The sequence below is a fragment of the Apteryx mantelli genome, chromosome 29 (genome assembly GCF_036417845.1).
Source record: "Apteryx mantelli isolate bAptMan1 chromosome 29, bAptMan1.hap1, whole genome shotgun sequence".
NCBI classification, from domain to species: Eukaryota; Metazoa; Chordata; class Aves; order Apterygiformes; family Apterygidae; genus Apteryx; species Apteryx mantelli.
In genome coordinates this window covers 1,098,894-1,118,544 of record NC_090006.1, presented here as the reverse complement: position 1 = coordinate 1,118,544, position 19,651 = coordinate 1,098,894, and the positions used below count along the sequence as shown (strand labels likewise).

The 19,651-nt window shown below is 61.9% G+C and overlaps 2 protein-coding genes across 6 annotated transcripts; both read left to right on the top strand.

Annotated features, from left to right (window-relative positions):
* The first annotated feature begins 649 nt into the window (after positions 1-649).
* ELMOD3 (ELMO domain containing 3) lies at positions 650-10,609 on the top strand. 5 transcript variants are annotated; one of them, XR_010886538.1, is made up of 11 exons: positions 650-752; positions 954-1,023; positions 1,301-1,363; positions 1,762-1,853; positions 2,236-2,359; positions 3,301-3,423; positions 4,384-4,514; positions 5,011-5,087; positions 5,267-5,394; positions 6,303-8,301; positions 10,599-10,609. XR_010886538.1 is itself a non-coding variant. In XM_067312417.1 (10 exons), exons 1-10 carry the CDS (start codon positions 720-722, stop codon positions 6,521-6,523), a joined length of 1,050 nt encoding a protein of 349 aa, XP_067168518.1. In that variant the 5' UTR covers positions 650-719; the 3' UTR covers positions 6,524-9,613. The 5 variants fall into 5 exon arrangements, 4 of the variants coding, with proteins under 4 accessions (XP_067168518.1, XP_067168516.1, XP_067168519.1 ...); XM_067312417.1 differs by lacking the exon at positions 10,599-10,609 and having other exon boundaries at positions 650-740; positions 6,303-9,613; XM_067312415.1 differs by lacking the exon at positions 10,599-10,609 and having other exon boundaries at positions 6,303-9,613.
* Positions 9,737-12,337, top strand: ADRA2B (adrenoceptor alpha 2B). The gene has a single exon (XM_067312405.1). The coding sequence runs from the start codon at positions 10,356-10,358 to the stop codon at positions 11,589-11,591; it is 1,236 nt and encodes a 411-aa protein (XP_067168506.1). The 5' UTR covers positions 9,737-10,355; the 3' UTR covers positions 11,592-12,337.
* Positions 12,338-19,651: the final 7,314 nt, after the last annotated feature.

Here is a 19,651-nt window from a genome sequence, read left to right as displayed (position 1 = left end):
CGGCGGGAGGGGCCCGGAGCGAGGGAGGAGGCACGGGGTCAAGGCGGGGGGGGCGGGGCGGAGGTCAGGGGTCAGGGGGTCAGGGGTCAGCGGGCTGGGAGGGGGGCCGAGGCCAGGGCACGGGTGAAGGAGGGAGGAGGGGGCCAACATGGGGGCAGGGGCCGGGGAGGGGGCTGGGGTCACGGGGAGGGAAGGGGGGGACAGAGCAGGGGTCAGAGGTCAGGGGGCACTGGGGTCAGAGGTCAGGCGAGCCAGCGCCTCCCTATTTACTTGCGCTTTCTTCCCAGGGCCGCCGCCATGCGCCTCTGTCCGGGTGTCACGGGGCACCAGGCGCCACCGGCGGGTGCCAGACCACCACCTTCGCCCCGGTAGGAGGCCGCGGCGGGCGCGGACACCTGCTCCCGGAGCTGCCGGGACCCTTCTCTGCCGGCGCCTCGCCGTGCTCGGCCCCCGTTGCTCCCTGCGGGACAGCACCGGAGGCGCCGCGGACGCCTGCCGAGCCGCTTCTGCCGCCTCCCAACTGGTGCGTGTCAGGCGTGAGCGTTACGAGCAGCGCAGCCTCCCGCATCCTTGCACTGCATCTTAAATATTATATATACATATATGTATATATATAACTATTTTTTCATGCAGGCTGAACGCAGATCTGCGCACACCTCCAGCCCGTAACTCCTGCAGCGTTTGCTCTACGGGGCTTTTCCCCTTCCCGCCCTCAGCTGATGGGCTGCAAGCCGGAGCCGGTAACGCACAGGGTGGGGTAAAACCAAACCGCGTCCGCTCACGAGCTCACGGCTGGCTCCGTCCACGAGCGGAGACCGGCGTTTATTCCCTAAGGGGAAAAGCTCAGGGTTTTGGGCTCGCCTCCCTGCAGAGGGCTCGGGGGGGTTTTCCTGGTGTTTTACCCCCTTCTTTTCGCTGCTGGGTGACTGCTGTGTCTCTCTCTCTCCGCTCAGATCTTGGCTTTGGGACAAAATAGTCTCCTGCAGGCTCTTATGCGGGGAGCGGGCCAGCCTACGGGAGCTGGTAAGCTTTCGCTCTGCTTCTTCTTTATTTATCCTCTCGTTCCTCAGTGGCGGAAATGTCTGGGGAGCTCGCAGGGCCCCGAGCAGCTCCGTGGCTGGCAGCCGCTGTGCTCGTCCCGGAGAGGATGGAAGAGCAGCCGCGAGGCGAGCGAGCGAAAAGAAGCAAAAGGGGAAATTTTGCCTCCCTAGGTGTCCTGGCGAGCGCTGGAGGAAGCGAGCGGACGCCATCCTGGGTCGTCCAGCCGAATCTAACCTTCGGCGTGTCTTTCTCTCGGCAGAGCCCGGCGAGGAGTGGCGGCGAGCCCAGGAGGAATGGGAAGCCGTGGAAAACATCCAGTCAGGTACAGCTAATGACAGCAGCTGCTGTCTTGGGAGAAGGAGGTTCGTTATCGTTCGTAGCGTTGGACGGAGAAGAGCTGGGCAGGGAAAGGGAGCCCCAGAGAGCGCAGAGACCGGGACTAGCTGGGCGTGCGGCTGGGACAAGGTTTTGGGAGACGGCAGAGGGCTGAGGAAAGGGCAGAAGGAGAGGGAGCAAGCTGGAAACGCACTTTATTCCCCTCGATTCCCAAGCATTACTGCTTTGTTACCATACGTAGCGACTTAGACGCGAGCGTAGACGCCCCCCCGTGACTGAGCTGCCACTCCGGTGTCGTGCAGGAACCGTTTTCGGCACGGGGAAGCTGGAGCACGGAGCAGAGCTTGCGCCGGAGAGGTAATCCTGTTCCGTGCCTCTCTGCAGGGCTGCTGGAGGAATCGGCCGGTCCCGTGCCCCTGATCTCTTTCAACGAAGCGCTGCAGCACTTCCAGACCGCAGATCTTTCCGAGTGCAGGGTACGAGCGGGGCTGCGCGTTCCGGCCCTTTCACGGCCCGCGTGGCTGCAGTTTTGCTAGTCCCCGCCGGGAAGTTTTAGGAATTAGGAGGTGGGAGCACCGAGAAGCCATGGGTGCCCTCCGCGAGAGCGTGCGGCGAGTAGCTGAGCTGAGGCCTCAACTCGGGACCTCCCGCTCTGTCCGCGTTGTTCCTGTTCTCTGCCTCTTGCTCTGTCCCATCCGTGCAGTCTTGCGCTTCCCTCTTCCCCTTTGCTTCCTCTTCCTTCCGCTTGGCTCTTCCTGACACCTTCCTTCCCAGCCTGCCCGCTGGGTTTTCTCGTGGCCAATTCCCAAAGCCGCTGGCCCGCTCTGATTGTTTCTTTGGGCGTTTTCTTCTCTACAGAAAAAGATCCGAGCGACGGTGCGTAGACGAGGTCTGGCTGCACTGGTTCACTTCCTTTTCGGCCCTCCGCGGCTCCAGCAGCAGCTGCAGGGAGAGCGGGACCTGGCTCTCGCCATCGCCCAGTGTGAGTATCCCCTTCCCGCTCCGTAAAAGCAGCCCCGTACGAAACCACGGCCCAGGCAGCGTCGGATTTATCGCTGCTGATCCCTCACGGGGTTCACGTGAAGCAACCCGAGGGGATCTCGGAGCGCGGCGTGGTCTGTCCGCTTATCCCGTGGCAGCCTGCTCATCCCGGAGCAGGTGTTCTCCGCTTTCCGGGTGTCTCCTTTGCACCCCTGTCGCTGACGTACTCGCGAATTCCCTTCCATCGACTGGCGACGTCCGCGGAGAGGGTCGCAAATCCCTTGTCCCCTCTTTGCTGGTGACTCCTCTGCCACACTAGCCCTGCGCCCGCGGCGAGGGAGCGACACGATACCGGGCAGGCGCTCGGGGGCCGTACAACCCTTCCTGATCTCCGTCTCCTCTTTCAGACAGCGATGCAAACTCGTGAGACGTTAATTCTGTCCGTATCTCAGTGTAACGTGCGTCCTGCCCTGGCTGTTCCTCTCCTCGCGTAGGAGATTGTCCGTGTCGAGCACAGCCGTCATTTCTAGCTGGCCCGTGGCGTGTCGCACGCGTCGAGCACGTTTGCGCAGGAAAACCTTTGCCTGTGCGAGCGGTTTGTGTGCTGGTCATGGTTCCTTGGGCAGCGCTACTTTGGCCAGCGGTTTAGCAAAACTTCCGCAATGTCAAAGTTAATCAGTACCCGGTGCGGTCTGCCATACCCTAGTTTTGTTTCTGCACCTCTAATACTTTTTTTTTCCTCCCTTCCAGCAGGATAAGCTTGGCTTCCATTTTCTCCTTATTTATATAGGCAGTTTTTGGCTGCGGGACTTGGTCTCCAGTGGGATTCTAGCTTTACACACCTGCCCTGCAGCTGGTGGTGGTTCTTTTCCCCCCCGTGGCTCGTTAGGGAAGCGGGACGCTCAGCGTTGCAGAGGTGTTCAGGGGTGTTTTCTCCGCCAGGCGGCTTGGATAACAACGAGACGGTGCACATGAGAATCCTGCAGACCGTTTACAAGAAACTCACCCGCTCCACGTTGAGCTGCCCGCGCTACGGGGCGCACTGGGAAGAGCTCGGCTTTCAAGGTACGGCTGGCGGAGAGCGAGCTGGGGTCTGTGCCGGGGAGATCACGCCGATCGCGTGCCCTCCTCCGGAGGTGGGATCCAAAGAGAGTGTAAAGGCGCTCGTTCCCTTCGTGCGCCCGCCGCTCCTGCTGTCGTTTGGTAGCAGAGCTGTAGCTGCTGCTGCCCTGGCCGGCTGTCACAGCCGGCGCAACACCTGGACCGTTTAGCCCGGTGCTGATATGCCAACGCCTGCTGCTGCCCCAGCACCGTTGCCTGTCTCCAGCTGGTGCTGGCGTAACGAGGACTAACCGGTGTAACTGCTTTGCCGGGCTATTAATGCTTTTCATTAGCAAGCGATCTCTGGGGCTAATGAGGCATCTCTGGAGGGTTGGTTTATTAGCAAAGCCCTGGTCGGGGCTCTGTTGCTAAGGTCGCGGTGCAGGTTGCTTTCAGCCGCTGCTTTGTAAGAAAACCGCCGTGATTAAAGCGGCCTCTGTCTTGTCAAATGCCGCTTTGCGGGAGTTTTTCCATCTGGTTGGCTCGTGTGTTAAATCGGCCGGTTTTTAATGACGTCTAAAAACTTCAACGGAAGGCGAATGACTCCCTCTCCTCTACGGTGTCGAGGGCGCAACTGGTTTTAACATCCCTGCATTAATTTACTGGCTTCAGCCAGATCTGCTTGGTCTGGGTAGAGCTTGAAGACACTAATTCCTAGAGATTTGAGGGAAATAGGTGTGTGGGTAGGAGAGGGAGTGCTTGCTCGCATGGAAGAGAGGCTCCGACACCGACATAGGAATTGCCCCAAAGCTTTGACCCGGGATGTGATCCCTGAAGGCACCAGACTTCAGTGATTCCCCTGCTCTCGAAATGCCAGGGCCGCGGCAAAGTGCATCCAGCCCGCGGAAGAGGGCGGGCGACTGGAGAGCGCCTTTGGGTGGGCCAGGCAGTCCCTCGCTTCACCGGGCTCTCCTTACCTTCAAGGTGCCGATCCCGGGACTGACCTGCGAGGGACGGGGATGCTGGGCTTAATGCAAATGTTGTACTTTGTCATGGACTCGCAGACGCTCCCTCTAGCTCACAAGATTTTCAAGCTGTCCCAGCACGAAACCCAGGCACGTCCTTCCACCTTCTTTGCTTGCTCTCCGCGGTGGTATTTACCTATTTATTCCTAAAGCTCGGGGAAAGGTAAGCGCGAAAACTGGCTTCTCTTCGAAGCAAGGCCTTGACTTGTCGCTGCGCCCGCTTGCTCGGTGGTGCGGTCTCTGGGACTGTTCGCGATAGGACTCTGATATCGACTGACCTCTGCGTCGTGACGCTAATGAGCCGAGAACAGCACGGCACGAAAACGGGAGCGGGCAGAGCCTTTCGCTTTTGACTTGGGGTATCGCTCTTGGGTACGTTTGGCTTTAACCGGGATATAATCTTGGTTTGAGCCACGACATCCGTCTGAGCCTGTGTCCACGGTACCGTTGTCCCGATAGGTGAATCCGTAGGCGTCACGGTGCTGGAGCGAGGCAGCTAACGGGGCCGCTGATGCGGCCTCGGCCATGTGCTGGAGGAGAGGAGGCCTTTCGCGGCAGCGCTGACGCAACGCCGGTTCCCTTGCAGAGTTTCCCCTTCTGCCTCATGTCGGTGAACATCACTCGCATCGTGATCCAGGCCCTGCGGGAGGAATGTCTCTCCAGGTGAGGTGCCGAGCAGCTGGCGGCAGCCCGGATCCTCGCGCCGTCGGGGCAACCGCGCCGCGTGCTGGCAGCAGAGAGGCGAAACGGCCCCCGCCGGCGGTTCCCGTTGGGCGGCGCGCGGCGTCTTGCTGCGGCACACGGGTGTCCGTCGGCTGAGCCTGCCCTCTGGCCCTTTTCAGGGAGTGCAACCGCAGGCAGCAAGTCATCGTGGTGCTGAACGACGTGTACGTGGCGGCCTTCCTGCGTCTCTACGGCGTCTGGAAAGCGCAGCGCAAGACGGTCGCCGACTCGGACTTCCTGCTAAAGGGTGCGTTTCCCTGCGCTTTGCCTCCCTTTCCCCACGCGAGGGAAATAAGCCTGGTCTGAAGGACCGTCGTGGCCTGGTTTTGGTGCGCTTTGCCGCGCGTGAGGACCTTCGTAGCCCGCTAGGACTAACGGGTAGGGGTGAAACGCACGGAAGGCCCAAACCCTTGCTCATCCCTTAATATCACACCGGGATTTACTTTCTATCGAGAACGATAATGAATATATTAGCGCCCTGTGGGTTTTTTTCCCCCTCTTTGCATCTCAGATATTAGATAAGTCCCGGTTCAGAGGGGTGTTGTGTCACGGTAGCTTGGGGAACCAAACTGGGACGTTTCTTACCCCCGAGCGCCCGTCGCTACGGGTTTGCTAATGCGCTACAGCGCGCGGTTGCATAAGCAGCGTAGCGCGGGCTCTAAGCGGAGCTGCCGACGCCGTGCTTTTTCCCAGTAAGCGCTAAATCAAACAGCGGGGTTGTTTACCCCGGAGAAGATGGGCCCGCTGTAAACAGACGGACGAGCTGCGCTAATGGCTCCCTCTTCAAACGGGCTCCAGCTGTTGCGGCTGGGCTCGCGCTTCGCCCTCCCCGCTTCCCCTGCGGCTCTGGGTTTTTTCCCCTCCGGGGGGATCGGGCCGGGAGGGGGGATCTGGTGTGAGGTCAGGCTGAGACGCTGAGTTTGGCCAAGGGTTTTTGGCGAGGGTTTTTTTTTTTCCTGCTTTCTCATGCCAAGTGCAGCCTCTCCTGAGCAAAACGCGGTCGTGCCCATTCCGGAAGGGGGTGGTGATGGTAATGTTGAGACGCCAGAAATAAAGCTTGCAGATACGTGGTAAAACCCTTCCGCGCCGCACCCCTGAGACCGCGCGGACCACGCGGTCTTTCTGCTTTCACGTTTTTTGCTTTGACTCTTCCAGAGTTGGAGTCGTTCACCAAAAAGAAACCGAAGCAACTCCTGAAATCCTTGGAGACCTACATGAACCGAAGCCTCGCGACGCTGGCAGACGGCATCCAGCACCCGTTCCCTCCTTCCGGCAACGTCGGCTCTGTCGCTAGCAGCCAGGCCAGCAAAGAGATAAACTTCACAGGCGTTTGTGACCTGCAGGTCGAGCTGGAAGGAGAAGCTCGACTGGTCTGAAGCCAGGGAAAACCCGCTGCAGGAATCCTGCTCGCAGCGCAGCTGTCGGAGCTTGCCTGGCCGCGGCCTCTCCGGTTAGGGGGGGGCTTGGAAAGGACTGCGTGGGTCAAGATGGTAGACGTGGAGCAGCGCCTCTGGCTGAGAGGTAGCTGCTGGCTCGGAGACGGTGAGAAACGTGGCGGGAGAAGAGTCTGGGACCGAACTTAGGGCAGTCGGTAGAGGGTAGATTTTTGCCCCGAACCTGTAGAAAGGGCAACCTTGTTTTTTTTCCACCCCTCTCTCTCCCTACAAACATCCCAGCCGCGGTTTCTCAGCGGTGCTCAGTGCCGAGCCCCGTGGGACAGCCGTGCAGGGCGGCAGCAGGAGCGATCCGCGGGCTTCGGCTCTTTCCAGGTAGAAATCTCCACGAGGAGACTTGCGAAAGAGGCAGAGCGGGTGGGTTTTCTTAGCCCCCCCAGCCTTGGATTGGGATTGGATCCGTGTCTGCCTGGCTGTCCCGAATCTCCCCATCTGTCTTCGGGGTGTTTACCGCATCGGGAAAGTTGAGTGACGCTCCAGGCGGGCTGAGGGCCGGAGTTGGAGCGCAGCAGCAGGACTTGGACCTGCCGCTTGTCACGTTCCCACCAGCTAGACGGCAGCACTCCCTATCCAAGAGCAAGGAATTGGTCTGGAAAAAAATCGGTCACTGGGGCTGCTGCTGTCTGCCTCCTTGTCGCCCTCGGGATGTGGCCACTGGAGATCCGGATGGGACCCCGGCAGTAAGAGAGTCTGGAGTTCCTCCCCTCTCGCAGGGGCTCCCGAATCGCTGCTCCAGCAGCACGGGGAAGGTCCCAAAACCTTAGCCGTGGGCTAAGGCACGTTGTTTTGCGTCGATGGCGTGCTAGGGGCGTGAACGCGGTCGAGCTGCTGTGGTTCGGGCAGCGGGTGGCAGCTTGTCGGCCGCGTGTGCGTCCCAGGATTTGGGGAGCGCTCGTGAACCCCCGTGTGTGTGTTACCGTGTGTTTGTACCTAAATATTTTGCTAAGAAAAGGGGGGAAAAACTGCTTTCCTCGGCATACCAAAGCCTTTCTGATTTGTGTTTGCTTACGGTGTCTATGGATGGACGGGGGCGAGATTTCTACCGGAGGGAGTGGAGAAAGGATCGTACCCGGGCGGCTCGGCACGGTGTGACCCATTGCACGCGGACGGCGGGGCAGCAAGGATCGCTGTCCCTCTCCCGAAACCTCTGCACGCACGGACGCTGAAAGCTCGGTTTTGTCCTAGCTCCGTTCCCGGGCGCGCGGCACCGCCGGAGTCGGTGCGATGAAGCTCGGAGGTGGCTGCGGCACCAGGGGTCTTGGCACTCTCCAGCTCTTGCAGCATCCCTGGGATGGGGAGGAGAGAAGCGGCGGCAGGTCCGTGTCCTGGCAAAAGCAGATCCGTAGCAGCCGACAGCATGGGGAGAGGAAAGGAGCTCGGAGCAGTAACGGTTGCTACGCGCCCGGCGTGAGCCGGCAGCAGCAGGTGCTTAGAAATGTTCCGAAAGCATCTTCAACCCTCCAAAAAGAAAGAGGAAAAAAGAAAGAAACGCAACAAAAACCCCCTCAAAAGACCGGAGTTGCAGACAAAAGGTGTCTTTTCGCAACCGAAATCGAGGAGCCGGAGAGACAATGGAGCACGATGCTCCCGAGCAGCGCTGCGCGGCTGACTCATGCCCTTATCCCACGTGGAAAAGTGAAGGGGTTCGTGACAGCTCGGTGATGGGGACTGGAAAATGCAACCGAGGTGCCGTAACACAGGTAGCCTTTTTTTTAAAAGAAAAAAAGGGAAAAAAAGGGAAAAAAGAGCTGGAGCGAAGCGAGGGGCTGTGAAGTGACCAAATCTTGGGCAGGGGATGCGGACGGCTCCGGCAGGCAGGGAGAAGGGCCAAGCCTCGCTGCCTCCGTCCGTTGTGCCTCGTCCCGAGGCCGCTCCGGGGTTGGGTATCCCGGCCCCGGCGTGGGAATGGTGCTTTCCCAGCGGGTGAAATCAGGAATCGCCTCGCTGTGAGCGGCCACTAATTATTTCTACCCATTAATTATTGCCTTCGTTTCACTTGCCCTTTTGGACCTGTGGCCTCCCCTCCGCATGCAGCAGGCTCCAAGCATGCCGGGTGCCAGCGGAGGCACCGAAATCCCTCCAGCCTCACTGGCAGAAACGCACCAGCTCAGCCTTGCACCGGCCTCGGTTTCCCTGGGAAAAACTTCCCTGAGATTCCTTGCCCGCCGCACAGGGCCGGCTCCTCTCCCTCCTTGCCGTGCCGGGAAGCGCCGTGTTTTTCCGCTCGAGGCTGGTTTTGTTTGCGAGGCCGTTTGCAGGGAGAGGAAGAGGAGGCAATTCCCACTGTGACTCATCTGCCCGGAGCTGTCGGGCGGAAGCGGCTCCAGTGCGGGAATGGGAGCTGCCAGAGCTGTTTTGGTCTCGAGGGCTTTGCGCGGCCCCAAATAACCCGGCTGGGCAGCGGGGACAGCTCCTGCTCCCCAGGGCTTTGGGGGGCCGGTGAGGGGGTGCAAAGGCAGCAGTGAGGAGGAGGAGGAGGAAGAACAGAGGCTATAGGTTCCGCAAAGGGATGCGGGTGCCGCACAGGGGATGCCAGCACCGAGCAAGGGACGCCACCGGACTCGGAGCCGTGAAGGGCCGCAGGAGAGAGAAGCTGGGGGGAAAACGCAGTTAATTCGCTCTCGCTGCCCGGAGGCTGCAGTGGATCATGCTCCGGCCACCGCGTGGGCCGGGGGTGGCTCGTGGTCCCCACGGCCCCGGCAGCGGGTGAGCAGCTCCGTGGGAAGTGGGTCCCGGCTGGCCCCCGTGCTCTGTGTCCGGCTCGGGGCCGGCGGGTGCGTGGGGGGGACCCCAGCTCGACTCGGCCCCTGCGAGGCCCTGCGCTGAGCCCGCCGCAACTCACGACACCTCCGGGGCCGCGGCTCCTCCCCGCGGGGCCGCCCCGTTCCGCCCCCGGGGAGGTGGCGGCGGCGCAAACCCCTCCCGCGCCCGCTTAAAACCCCGCGGAGGCTGCGCCCGGCATCGCGGAGCCCGGCGGCACCGGCACCGGCACCGGCACTGGCACCGGCACCAGCAGGCAGGGACGCGCGGCGCGGGGCATCGGCACCGGGGGTGCAGGCAGGGGTGCTGGGGTGCGGGGAGGGCAGGGCAGGGCAAGGCAAGGCAGGGGTGCGGGCAGGGGTGCAGGCAGCGCTGGGCAGGGTGCAGACAGCACTAGAGACACCGGGCAGGGGTGCAGGCAGCGACTGGCAGCGCAGGGCAGGCAGCAATAAGGACACAGGGCAGGGCGCAGGCAACACAGTTAGCTCGGGACAGGCAGCTCTAGGGACACCGGGCAGGGCGCAGGCAGCACAAATAGCTCAGGACAAGCGGCTCTAGGGACACTGGGCAGGGGCGCAGGCAGGGCAGGCAGCTCTAGGGACCGTAGGCAGCACAGGGCAGGGCACAGGCAGTGCAGGACAGGCAGTTCTAGGGACACTGGGCAGGGGTACAGGCAGGGCAGACAGCATTAGGGACACCGGGGACGGGTGCAGGCAGCTCTAGGGACCATAGGCAGTGCAGGGCAGGCAGCTCTAGGGACACTGGGCAGGAACACAGGCAGCGCAGGGCAGGCAGCACTAGGGACTCCGGACAGGAGTGCAGGCAGCCCCAGGGCCCCCCAGGAAGTGCAAACAGCCAGACCAGCAGCATGGCAAGTGGGGCCATGGCCCCCCAGCACCCTCCAGCCTCCTCCTCCCGCCCCACAGCCTGCACCCTGGGGGGCTGCTGAGCACCAGTAGCCAGACCCCGCATAAGGCAGGGCTGCACTGGGGCCATGACCAGCCCCGGGGGCTACTCAGTCCAAGCCACCGCGGCCATCGCAGCTGCCGTCACCTTCCTGGTGCTCTTCACCATCTTGGGCAACATGCTGGTGATCATCGCCGTGCTGACCAGCCGCTCGCTGCGGGCGCCCCAGAACCTCTTCCTCGTGTCACTGGCGGCCGCAGACATCCTGGTGGCCACCCTCATCATCCCCTTCTCCCTTGCCAATGAGCTCATGGGTTATTGGTACTTCCAGAAGACGTGGTGTGAGATCTATCTGGCCTTGGACGTGCTCTTCTGCACCTCGTCCATCGTGCACCTCTGCGCCATCAGCCTCGACCGCTACTGGTCTGTGAGCCGCGCCATTGAATATAACACCAAACGCACGCCGCGCCGCATCAAGTGCAGCATCTTCATCGTCTGGATGATCGCGGCCATCATCTCCCTCCCACCCCTTGTCTACAAGGGCGAGAAGAAGGACACTCTCGGCGGGCAGCCGCAGTGCAAGCTCAACGAAGAGGCTTGGTACATCCTCTCCTCCAGCATCGGCTCCTTCTTTGCGCCGTGTCTCATCATGATCCTCGTGTACCTGCGCATCTACCTGATCGCCAAGCGCCGCCACCGCCACGGCTCCCACCAGAGCAAGCCCAAGGAGGCCAAACCCCCAGGGCCATCAACCCAAACCACGGCCTCCGATGGCGCCACCAAACCACTCGGACACTCAGGAGATGGAGAACAGCCAGGGAACCTTCCTGTGCCAGCAGACCGGACCTCCCTGCTGAGTCCCGAGGAGCCGCCAGCGACCCCCAGCCCTGGCCAGCCCTCACCGGGGGAACCCAGTGCAGAGCCATCCCCGCAGCCCAATGGGCACCCAACGGGCGACGGGCGCCCCATGGACACGCTGGCCACGGGCACAGGGCGGGTGGTGCTGGTGCAGCAGGCGCCGACGCTGAGCACCAGCCCTTGGAGGAAGAAGGCACAGCTCAACCGGGAGAAGCGCTTCACCTTCGTGCTGGCCGTGGTCATCGGCGTCTTCGTGCTCTGCTGGTTCCCCTTTTTCTTCCTCTACAGCCTGGGTGCTATCTGCCCTGAGCACTGCAAGGTCCCCGACAGCGTCTTCCAATTCTTCTTCTGGATCGGCTACTGCAACAGCTCCCTCAACCCCGTCATCTACACCATCTTCAACCAGGACTTCCGCAAGGCTTTCCGCCGCATCCTTTGCCGCCGCTGGGCCCGGACGGCCTGGTGAGGGGTGCCGAGGTGGGGTGGGGTGGTTGGCGGCGCGCGGTCCAGCCCCTTCCTCCCCACCAGGGCTGGAGAAGTGAGGACAGGTTGGTCCCCCCACCTCTTTTTGGGGTCTTGAAACCCCGCAGCCCAAATTGGCTTCCTCTCCATCCTTTGGCTGCGAGCCTCATCTCCGACCCCTCGATCAATGGCATTCGGGGAGGATTTTCCCATCCTCTGGCCCCATCCTTTTTCTCCCGTCTCCATCTCTCCTTCTCCCTACTTTCTCCATCCCTTTTTTTCTCTGGTGTCCCATTCATCCTTCCCTGCATTCCCGGTGGAGAGCAGAGCCCAGGAGCGGGCAGATGCACTGCCACGCAGGACCCCAAGGCTACCCACCCTGTGGGACCCCACTTTTCCAGCTTGTCTCCTGGGCTGGCTCCTCCTCATCTCCTTCCCTCCCTCCTTTTCCTCCCTGGAGCGAAACACTCTCCGTAGGGCGATTTCGGCTACGGAAACCCCGGAGCTCATGGCGGGGGGCATATGTTGGCGCATTACAGCGGGTTTAGCGGGTCCTTCTCCCTCCTCTCCACCCCCATCCTGCAAGAGATGTTCCCAAACCACAGGGAAACCTGCTTTTTCCCCTCCTCCCTCTTTCCAGAGTCCGGGGGGGGGGGGCCACCCCAGAACCCCCCAGGATGAGGTCGGTGGGTGCCGCAGCCCCGGCCGGCCACAGGCCTTTTAACAATAAAAGATATTTTCTAATAAGAAAACTTCACTTTCTCCTCGCCGCTTTCGACCGGGTCGAGTGGGGATTTGGGGGCCGGAGGATGCTTTCTGGGGTGGGTGCCGGGAAAAGCCGTTTTTCCCCCTGCGATGGGGGGAGTCTCTTCGCCCCCCCCGCCGGGCATGGAGCGGAACGTCGGAGGCCACCCCGGGCGCTGATTTATTTACTGAGACCTGCAGCCACTTTTTGGCTGTTTGATGGATGGCTCCGGGTCGCCGTCCTGGGAAGCGAGCGGCCGGGAGGAATGTTTGCAGCGAGAGTGGGAACAAAATGTTTTGAAGGGTCGGGATCAGTTATTTATGGCAGCGCACGAAAAAAAAAATGTACCCCCCCTCCTTTCCCCGAAGAATAAACCGAATTTCTCCAGCAGCCCCGAGCTGCTTCCCGCAGGCCTCGACCCCGCGCGCTGATGCCGCGGCCCCGAGAACGTTAAACTGGACGAGGGTGGGAGGCCGTGCTGGGGGACGGGAACGAACCGCGGCGCCGGCCACCCACGTCAGGAGCGCCCTGCCTCGGTCGTCCCCAGTCCAGCAGGGTGGTGTGGATTCTCTGGTGTCTAATAGAGGGTTGTGCGTCAGGCCCATGGGCACCGCACGAGGTGGTTATGGGGCGCAGGTGTTCCCATGTGTCCCCTCTGTCCCCCTTTTGGGTTGTCCCAGCCTGGCCGAGCCTCAGGGCAGTGTCTCGCAACCCACATCGGTGTATTGTGACCCCCACATGACTCATGGTGGTGTCTCATGACTCACAGCAGTTTATCGGGACTTGGACTGGTGTCTCGTGAGCCATTTTGGCGCATTGCGACCCACAGCGGTGTGGGGTGGCTCCTGGCAGGGTAGTCGTGACTCGGAGTGGGGCACTGTGGTTGCCGGTGTGGTTTGGTGAGCCACGCTCATGGGTTGTGGCTCATGAAGGTGCGTTGTGACTTGTGACGGTGTATTGTGCCCCACACCAGGGTATCACGACCCACATGGGAGCATCATGACCCGCACGGGAGTATCATGACTCAGTGATGGGACGTTGTGACCCATGTTGGTGTAGAGTGTGTTAATGATGGTGTCTCGTGACCCGCACAGGTGTATCATGATGGTGCGTTGTGACCCACACCAGTGTATGGTGACCCACACTGGTGCACCATGACTTGTGATGGTGTACCATGACCCACACCAGTGTATGGTGACCCACACTGGTGCATCCTGACCCACACCAGTGCATTGTACCCCACACGTCTGTATGGTGACCCACACTGCTGCATCATGCCATGCACCAGTGTATCGTGACTCATGATGCTGCATCGCAACCCACGTCAATGCATCATGACCCACACCAGTGCATGGTGGGCCCCCACTCGGTACATGGTGACCCACACTGGTCTACAGTGACCCACATCAGTGCCTCGCCACCCATGTCGGTACCCTGGGACCCACACTTTTCCAAGCCAACCTTAGCTCAGACCCCCCAACCCCTCCTGGCCCACCATCCGTGCATCACCATGGGCTTTAAATCACGTGGGGAGACTGCTCAGGCCATTCCCACCCGATGTGAGGACCCAGGCGTGTAGGGGACAAGCCGAGCGCTTGGGGACACCGGATGTCCAAGCAGGAAAGCCAGCCCCGTGGGGCCAGGGCTCATCCTCGCCGTGATGGAGCAGGGCCACCACCTCTCCATCTCCCCATCCCGCTGGGGACCTCGCTTCTGGCCGGCCCCAAATCGGCTGAACTTTCGGGCAGCCTTTTCCCAGCCTCCACCCGCCTCGTCCTCCCCCTCGGAGCGGCCGGGCCGGTGGCCGTTGGCGCGCGGGGCCGGAGCACAGCGCGTCCTGCCTGGGGCGCACCGGGACGCTGCTCGGGGTGAGCGCCGGCGGGGCGCGGGGCGTGCGAACGGAGCCAGCGCCGCTTGGCAGCGCGCGCCGAGCTGCTGGCCACCGGCCAGGAGAGCCGCGGCCAGGGGTCGGGAGGCCCCGAGCCAGACCCGGCTGCCGGCCGCGGCTCTCGGCGCCGGGAGCTGGCGGCCCGCGCACCTCCCGCCGGGCTGCGGCGCACATCGCTGGCTGGGCACCGTCCCGTGGGGCAGAGCGTGGTGCTGTGGGGCTGAGCATGGTGCTGTGGGGCTGAGCATGGTGCTACGGGGCTGGACATGGTCATATGGGGCTGGACATAGTCCCATGGGGCTGAACATGGTCCTGTGGGGCTAAGTGTGGTTCTGTGGGGCTGGGCATGGTCCTGTGGGGCTGAGCATGGTTCTGTGGGGCTGAGTGTGGTTCTGTGGGGCTGAGTGCGGTCCCGTGGGGCTGGGCATGGTACCGTGGGGCTGAGTGTGGTCCTGTGGGGCTGAGTGTGGTTCTGTGGGGCTGGGCATGGTGCTGTGGGGCTGAACATGGTCCTGTGGGGCTAAGTGTGGTTCTGTGGGGCTGGGCATGGTCCTGTGGGGCTGAGCATGGTTCTGTGGGGCTGAGTGTGGTTCTGTGGGGCTGAGTGCGGTCCCGTGGGGCTGGGCATGGTACCGTGGGGCTGAGTGTGGTCCTGTGGGGCTGAGTGTGGTGCTGTGGGGCTGGGCATGGTGCTGTGGGGCTGAGTGTGGTCCTGTGGGGCTGAGTGTGGTGCTGTGGGGCTGGGCATGGTGCTGTGGGGCTGAGTGTGGTCCTGTGGGGCTGAGCATGGTCCCGTGGGGCTGGGCTTGGTCCTGTGGGGCTGTACATGGTCATATGGGGCTGGACATGGTCCCGTGGGGCTGAGCGTGGTCCTGTGGGGCTGAGTGTGGTACTGTAGGGCTGAGTGTGGTACTGTGGGGCTGGGAATGGTGATGTGGGGCTGAGCATGGTCCTGTGGGGTTAGGCATGGTGCTGTGGGGCTGGGCACCATCCCGTGGGGCTGAGCGTGGTCCTGTGGGGCTGGGCATGGTCCTGTGGGGTTGGACATAGTCCTGTGGGTCTGAGCATGGTCCTGTGGGTCTGAGCATGGTGCTGTGGGGCTGGGCACGGTCATATGGGGCTGGACATGGTCCTGTGGGGCTGGGCATGTTCCCGTGGGACTGGACACGATCCCGTGCATCCCCCTGCACCTGATTCCCCCCTATATTCCAGTTAGCCGGGCTTGCTGCAAAAAAAGAAAAAAACCTGTCCAAATTCGCCTTGTTTTTCCCCCCGGGAATTAAAGCTAACGAACCATTTCCCAGCTCCGGGGCGGCTCCGAAACGCTTCCATGCTCCTCCACCCCATGGGCGAGTTAATCAGCCCCAAACGAAAAGCGACGGAAGCCGGTGGCGCCCCGCGTCCACCCGCGGGATGATATAGGTTGAGCCGCATTGCCCGGGCGTTTTTGCGGGAAAAGGGCTAAAACTGCCAGGCGGGAATGCCCGTAGGAGCCTTTTTTCCCCACGCCGGTCCCGCTGCATTGTTAACTTCCCAAATCTATGCACGATTAATAATTCCCACACATTAACGCGTGTTTTTTGCTCTGCGGAACCGGTTTCGGGGGCCTCCCAGCTCCGGTTTGCCCTCCTTTTTTTCCCTGTGCCGCTGTTTGCCGCCCGGTTAATGATTGCCGAGGGCCGCGCCGGGCGCTCCCTTATCCGCCGAGCGTCGCCGGCCGTCTGCCTCCCGTTAGCGCCGGCGAGCCGGGAATTTTCCTGCCTCCTCCTCCTCCTCCTCGGCTTGGCCGAAGCTGTGGCCCAATTCGGCCGCCGGCTTGAAGCCCAGTGGGTCGCTGACCCCCTCCCACATTCCCACTGCCTCCCTCCTAATAAATTCCCATCGGGAAGCGCCGGGAGAGAGCGGTTAATTGGGCGGAAATGTTAATTGCTTGTTTTCCAGCCCTTTCCCGAGCAACCAGGGTTGGTCCAGCTCCAGCCGGGAGGTTTTTCCTCCTTACTGGGATTTGACCCCCGGCTTCATGCGGGGCCCAAACTGGTACCAGTATGGGCGCGCTCCCTTAAACTGGGCTGGGAAAGGGCCGGCGAGCCGGCTGCAAGCATCGCGAGCGCTCGCGTTCAGCCTGGATGATGCTCGGAGCGGGGGGCGCGTGCCATGCAATGAATTCCTGCCAGGTCTCAGCCTCGCGGCCTCGAGCCGCTCTCTACTATCCCGCAGCCGGCATTTTTGGGTTGCTTCTTTCGACATGGCTTCCCCCCCAAAAAAAATCCCAAAATTCAAGAGCCGGGCGGACCGTGCCGCGGGTTGCTGCGGAGAACTGGGGTTTTTTTGGGGTTTTCTTTTTTTCCCTCCTTCCCACGGGAGGAAACGCATTTCGCAGCTGGCTCCAGCTGTGCATCCTGGCTCCGGGTGCGGGAGGCTCCCGGACTAAATCACAACTCCTCCATCACCCTCCCCGCCCGGATCGGCAAATCAACCCGGAGATAATTACAACAGAAAACGAATTAAATCATCTAGGCGCCTTCTCCCTCCTCGGCTTGCTTTTATTTATTTATTTTTTTGCCTTTTATTTTTTTGGACTTTTTTGCGAGGGGGGGGGGAAAAAAACGATTCGTTTCCATCCGAATTTAAAAATAAGGCTCTGGGAACGGCTCCTCGGGGCTTGCGAAAGCTCTTTATTTGTATTTCGGTTTAACGGCAGCGTACTAAAAGCCGGGGAAGGGAAGATACGGTAACCATAGCCACCATCGCAGAAACTCGCTGCTGCTGCTGCTGCTGCTGCGCAATTTGGGGAGATTAAAAGCCGGAACGGGCACTTTATGCGGAAAACATTAAAAAAAATAAAATTAAAAAAAAGAAGGATGAAAGTCTGAAATCTTCACGTTTTGGTGATGGGTCGGAGGGAGACGATCGCCGGGGCCGGGAGGCGGCTGAAGCGCGAAGCACCTGCAGCGCGGGAACGGGGTGAATTTGGCTATTTTCGGGGTTTCTGTAGGTGCCAGAAATCCTACGTCCGGGCTGGAAAAAAGTGAGAAAAAAGGGGAAAAGTCCTGGATCCCTGATGGAGGTGCGACCCCCCCCCCCCGAATTTATTGAGGCACCACGTCTCCCTACCCTCCTCCTCTCTCCCTCCTCTTTTCCCTACGAAGTAAATAAGTCAAACTGTCACTTTGGGGACTTTTTTTTTTTTTTTAAGATATATATATATATATATTTTTTTTTTTCCCTAGGAGACAACTTTTAAGGGATAAAAGCTCTCGGCGGCACTTAAAGGCCAATTTTCGCTGCCAGCCCACAAGGTGTTTAAAACATCAGCGTCGTGAGTCAGGGGGAAAGCGCTGCCTTTTGGGGGCCTTTTCGGTCCCGTTCGGGTGACAAGTGGCCCCGTTTTTCCCACAGTTTCCCAGGCTCCGTGAGCCGGGGGTGATGGGGACTGTGCTGGGGACAGGGCCACCACCCCTGGGGGTGACAGGGACCCGTGATGGGGATGGGGGCCATGGGGGGTGACAGGGACCTGTGATGGGAACAGGGCCGTGTCCCCATGGGGTGATGGAGGACCCATGATGGGGACAGGGCCACCAGCCCTGGGAGGTGACAGGGACCTGTGATAGGGACAGGACCGTGTCCCCATGGGGAGAGGGATGACCCATGGATGGGGATAGGGCCATGGGGGGGGGGTGTGACAGGGATCTGTGATGGGAACACGACCGTGTCCCCAGGGGGTGATGGGGACCCACGATGGAGACAGGGCCACCAGCCCTGGGAGGTGACAGGGACCTGTGATAGGGACAGGACCGTGTCCCCATGGGGAGAGGGATGACCCATGGATGGGGATAGGGCCATGGGGGGGGGGTGTGACAGGGATCTGTGATGGGAACACGACCGTGTCCCCAGGGGGTGATGGGGACCCACGATGGAGACAGGGCCACCAGCCCTGCGAGGTGACAGGGACCCATGAAGGGGACAGGGGCCATGGGAGGTGACAAGGATCCATGACAGGGACAGGACCATGGGGTAGGGGTCACAGAGACCAGTGATGGGGACAGGGCTGTGTCGCCAGGGGTTGATGGAGGACCCGTGATGGGGACGGGGCCACCAGCCCTGCGAGGTGACAGGGACCCGTGATGGGGACAGGGGCCATGGGAGGTGACAAGGATCCATGACAGGGACAGGGCTATGGGGGGGGGGGTGTCACAGAGACCAGTGATGGGGACAAGGCCGTGTCCCCAGGGGGTGATGGGGACCCACGATGGGGACAGGGCCACCACCCCTGGGGGTGATGGGAATCCATGATGGGGACAAGGGCCATGGGGGGGGGGGTGACAGGACCCGCGACGGGCACAGGAGCTGCAGGGCTGGGGCAGGAGCCCGGCGGGCGGCGGGGACCCGTGACCGGGCCCGCGAGGGGCCGCGCTGCCGCTGCCGCTGCCGCCGCCGCCGCCGCCGCCGCCGCTGAGGGCCGCGTCGCCCCTGCGCGGGGGGCGGGGCGGCCCCGGGGGGCGCTCGAGAGCGCGGGGCCCGCGCGCGCGCGCGCCCCGGCAGGCGGCGGCGTCGGTGAGAGCGGCGCTGGGGGGGGGCTACGGGGGCCGGGGGGGGACATGGGGCTGGGGGGAACGGGGTGCACGGGTGGGACTTGTGTTCCCCCCCCCCCGGCACTGTGGGGCGCGTGGGGCTTGTGTGTCCCCCCCCCCCCGGCCCTGTGGGGCCCGTGTCCCCCCCCCCCGGCCCTGTGGGGTGTGTGGGGCCCGTGTCCCCCCCCCCGGCCCTGTGGGGAGTGTGGGGCCCGTGTGTCCCCCCCCCCCCGGCCCTGTGGGGCGTGTGGGGCCCTTGTAGAGCTTGTGCCCCCCCCCAGCCCTATAGGGCCTATGGGACTCATCCCACACAGCCCTATAGGGCCCGTGGGGCCCGTGTGGGCCTTGTGCCCCCCCCCCAGCCCTATAGGACCTATGGGGCCTGTATGGCGCCTGCTTTCGCCCCCTCCCCCCCAGCTCCATCCCGGTCCCCCAGGGACTTTTTGGGGCATAAAACGACACCGCGCGGTGCCGGGGCCGGCGGGGGCTCGCGGAGCCACTAACGGATAACAGCGTTTTCACTGCGCCGACGGAAAGCAGCCGGCGCCGGGAAAAAGCCGTTGCGAGAGAGAAACAAATCCCGCGGGATTCGCAGCGGCTCCCTTTCTTCCTAAACTGGGGGCTTGTTTTTCGCCCCCCCCCAACCCCTCGTTTCGGTGGTTTTTAACACAACCCCACTTTGCTTGTGAGTTTTGAAGGCTGGAGGGGGGGGGGAAGAGGAAAAAAGGGGGAAAAAAGGAAAAAAGGCCTTTTTTTGAAGCCCTCAGAGTGATGGAAAGCCTTTGCCTTTCCGCCTTGATCTCCAGCAAAAGCCCGAGGCGCCGGATCCCTTTCCCTCCACCTCCAATCCCTGACCGCCT

What these genes read in the sequence shown, in the direction of transcription:
- ELMOD3 (XM_067312416.1), top strand. Translation starts at nt 720, where the DNA reads ATGGGCTGCAAGCCGGAGCCG. An exon ending in GGCTCTCGCCATCGCCCAGT is followed by an intron (nt 2,360 to 3,300) that starts GTGAGTATCCCC and finishes TTTCTCCGCCAG; the next exon opens with GCGGCTTGGATAACAACGAG. An exon ending in TGTCCCAGCACGAAACCCAG is followed by an intron (nt 4,515 to 5,010) that starts GCACGTCCTTCC and finishes GTTCCCTTGCAG; the next exon opens with AGTTTCCCCTTCTGCCTCAT.
- ADRA2B (XM_067312405.1), top strand. Translation starts at nt 10,356, where the DNA reads ATGACCAGCCCCGGGGGCTACTCAGTCCAAGCCACCGCGGCCATCGCA.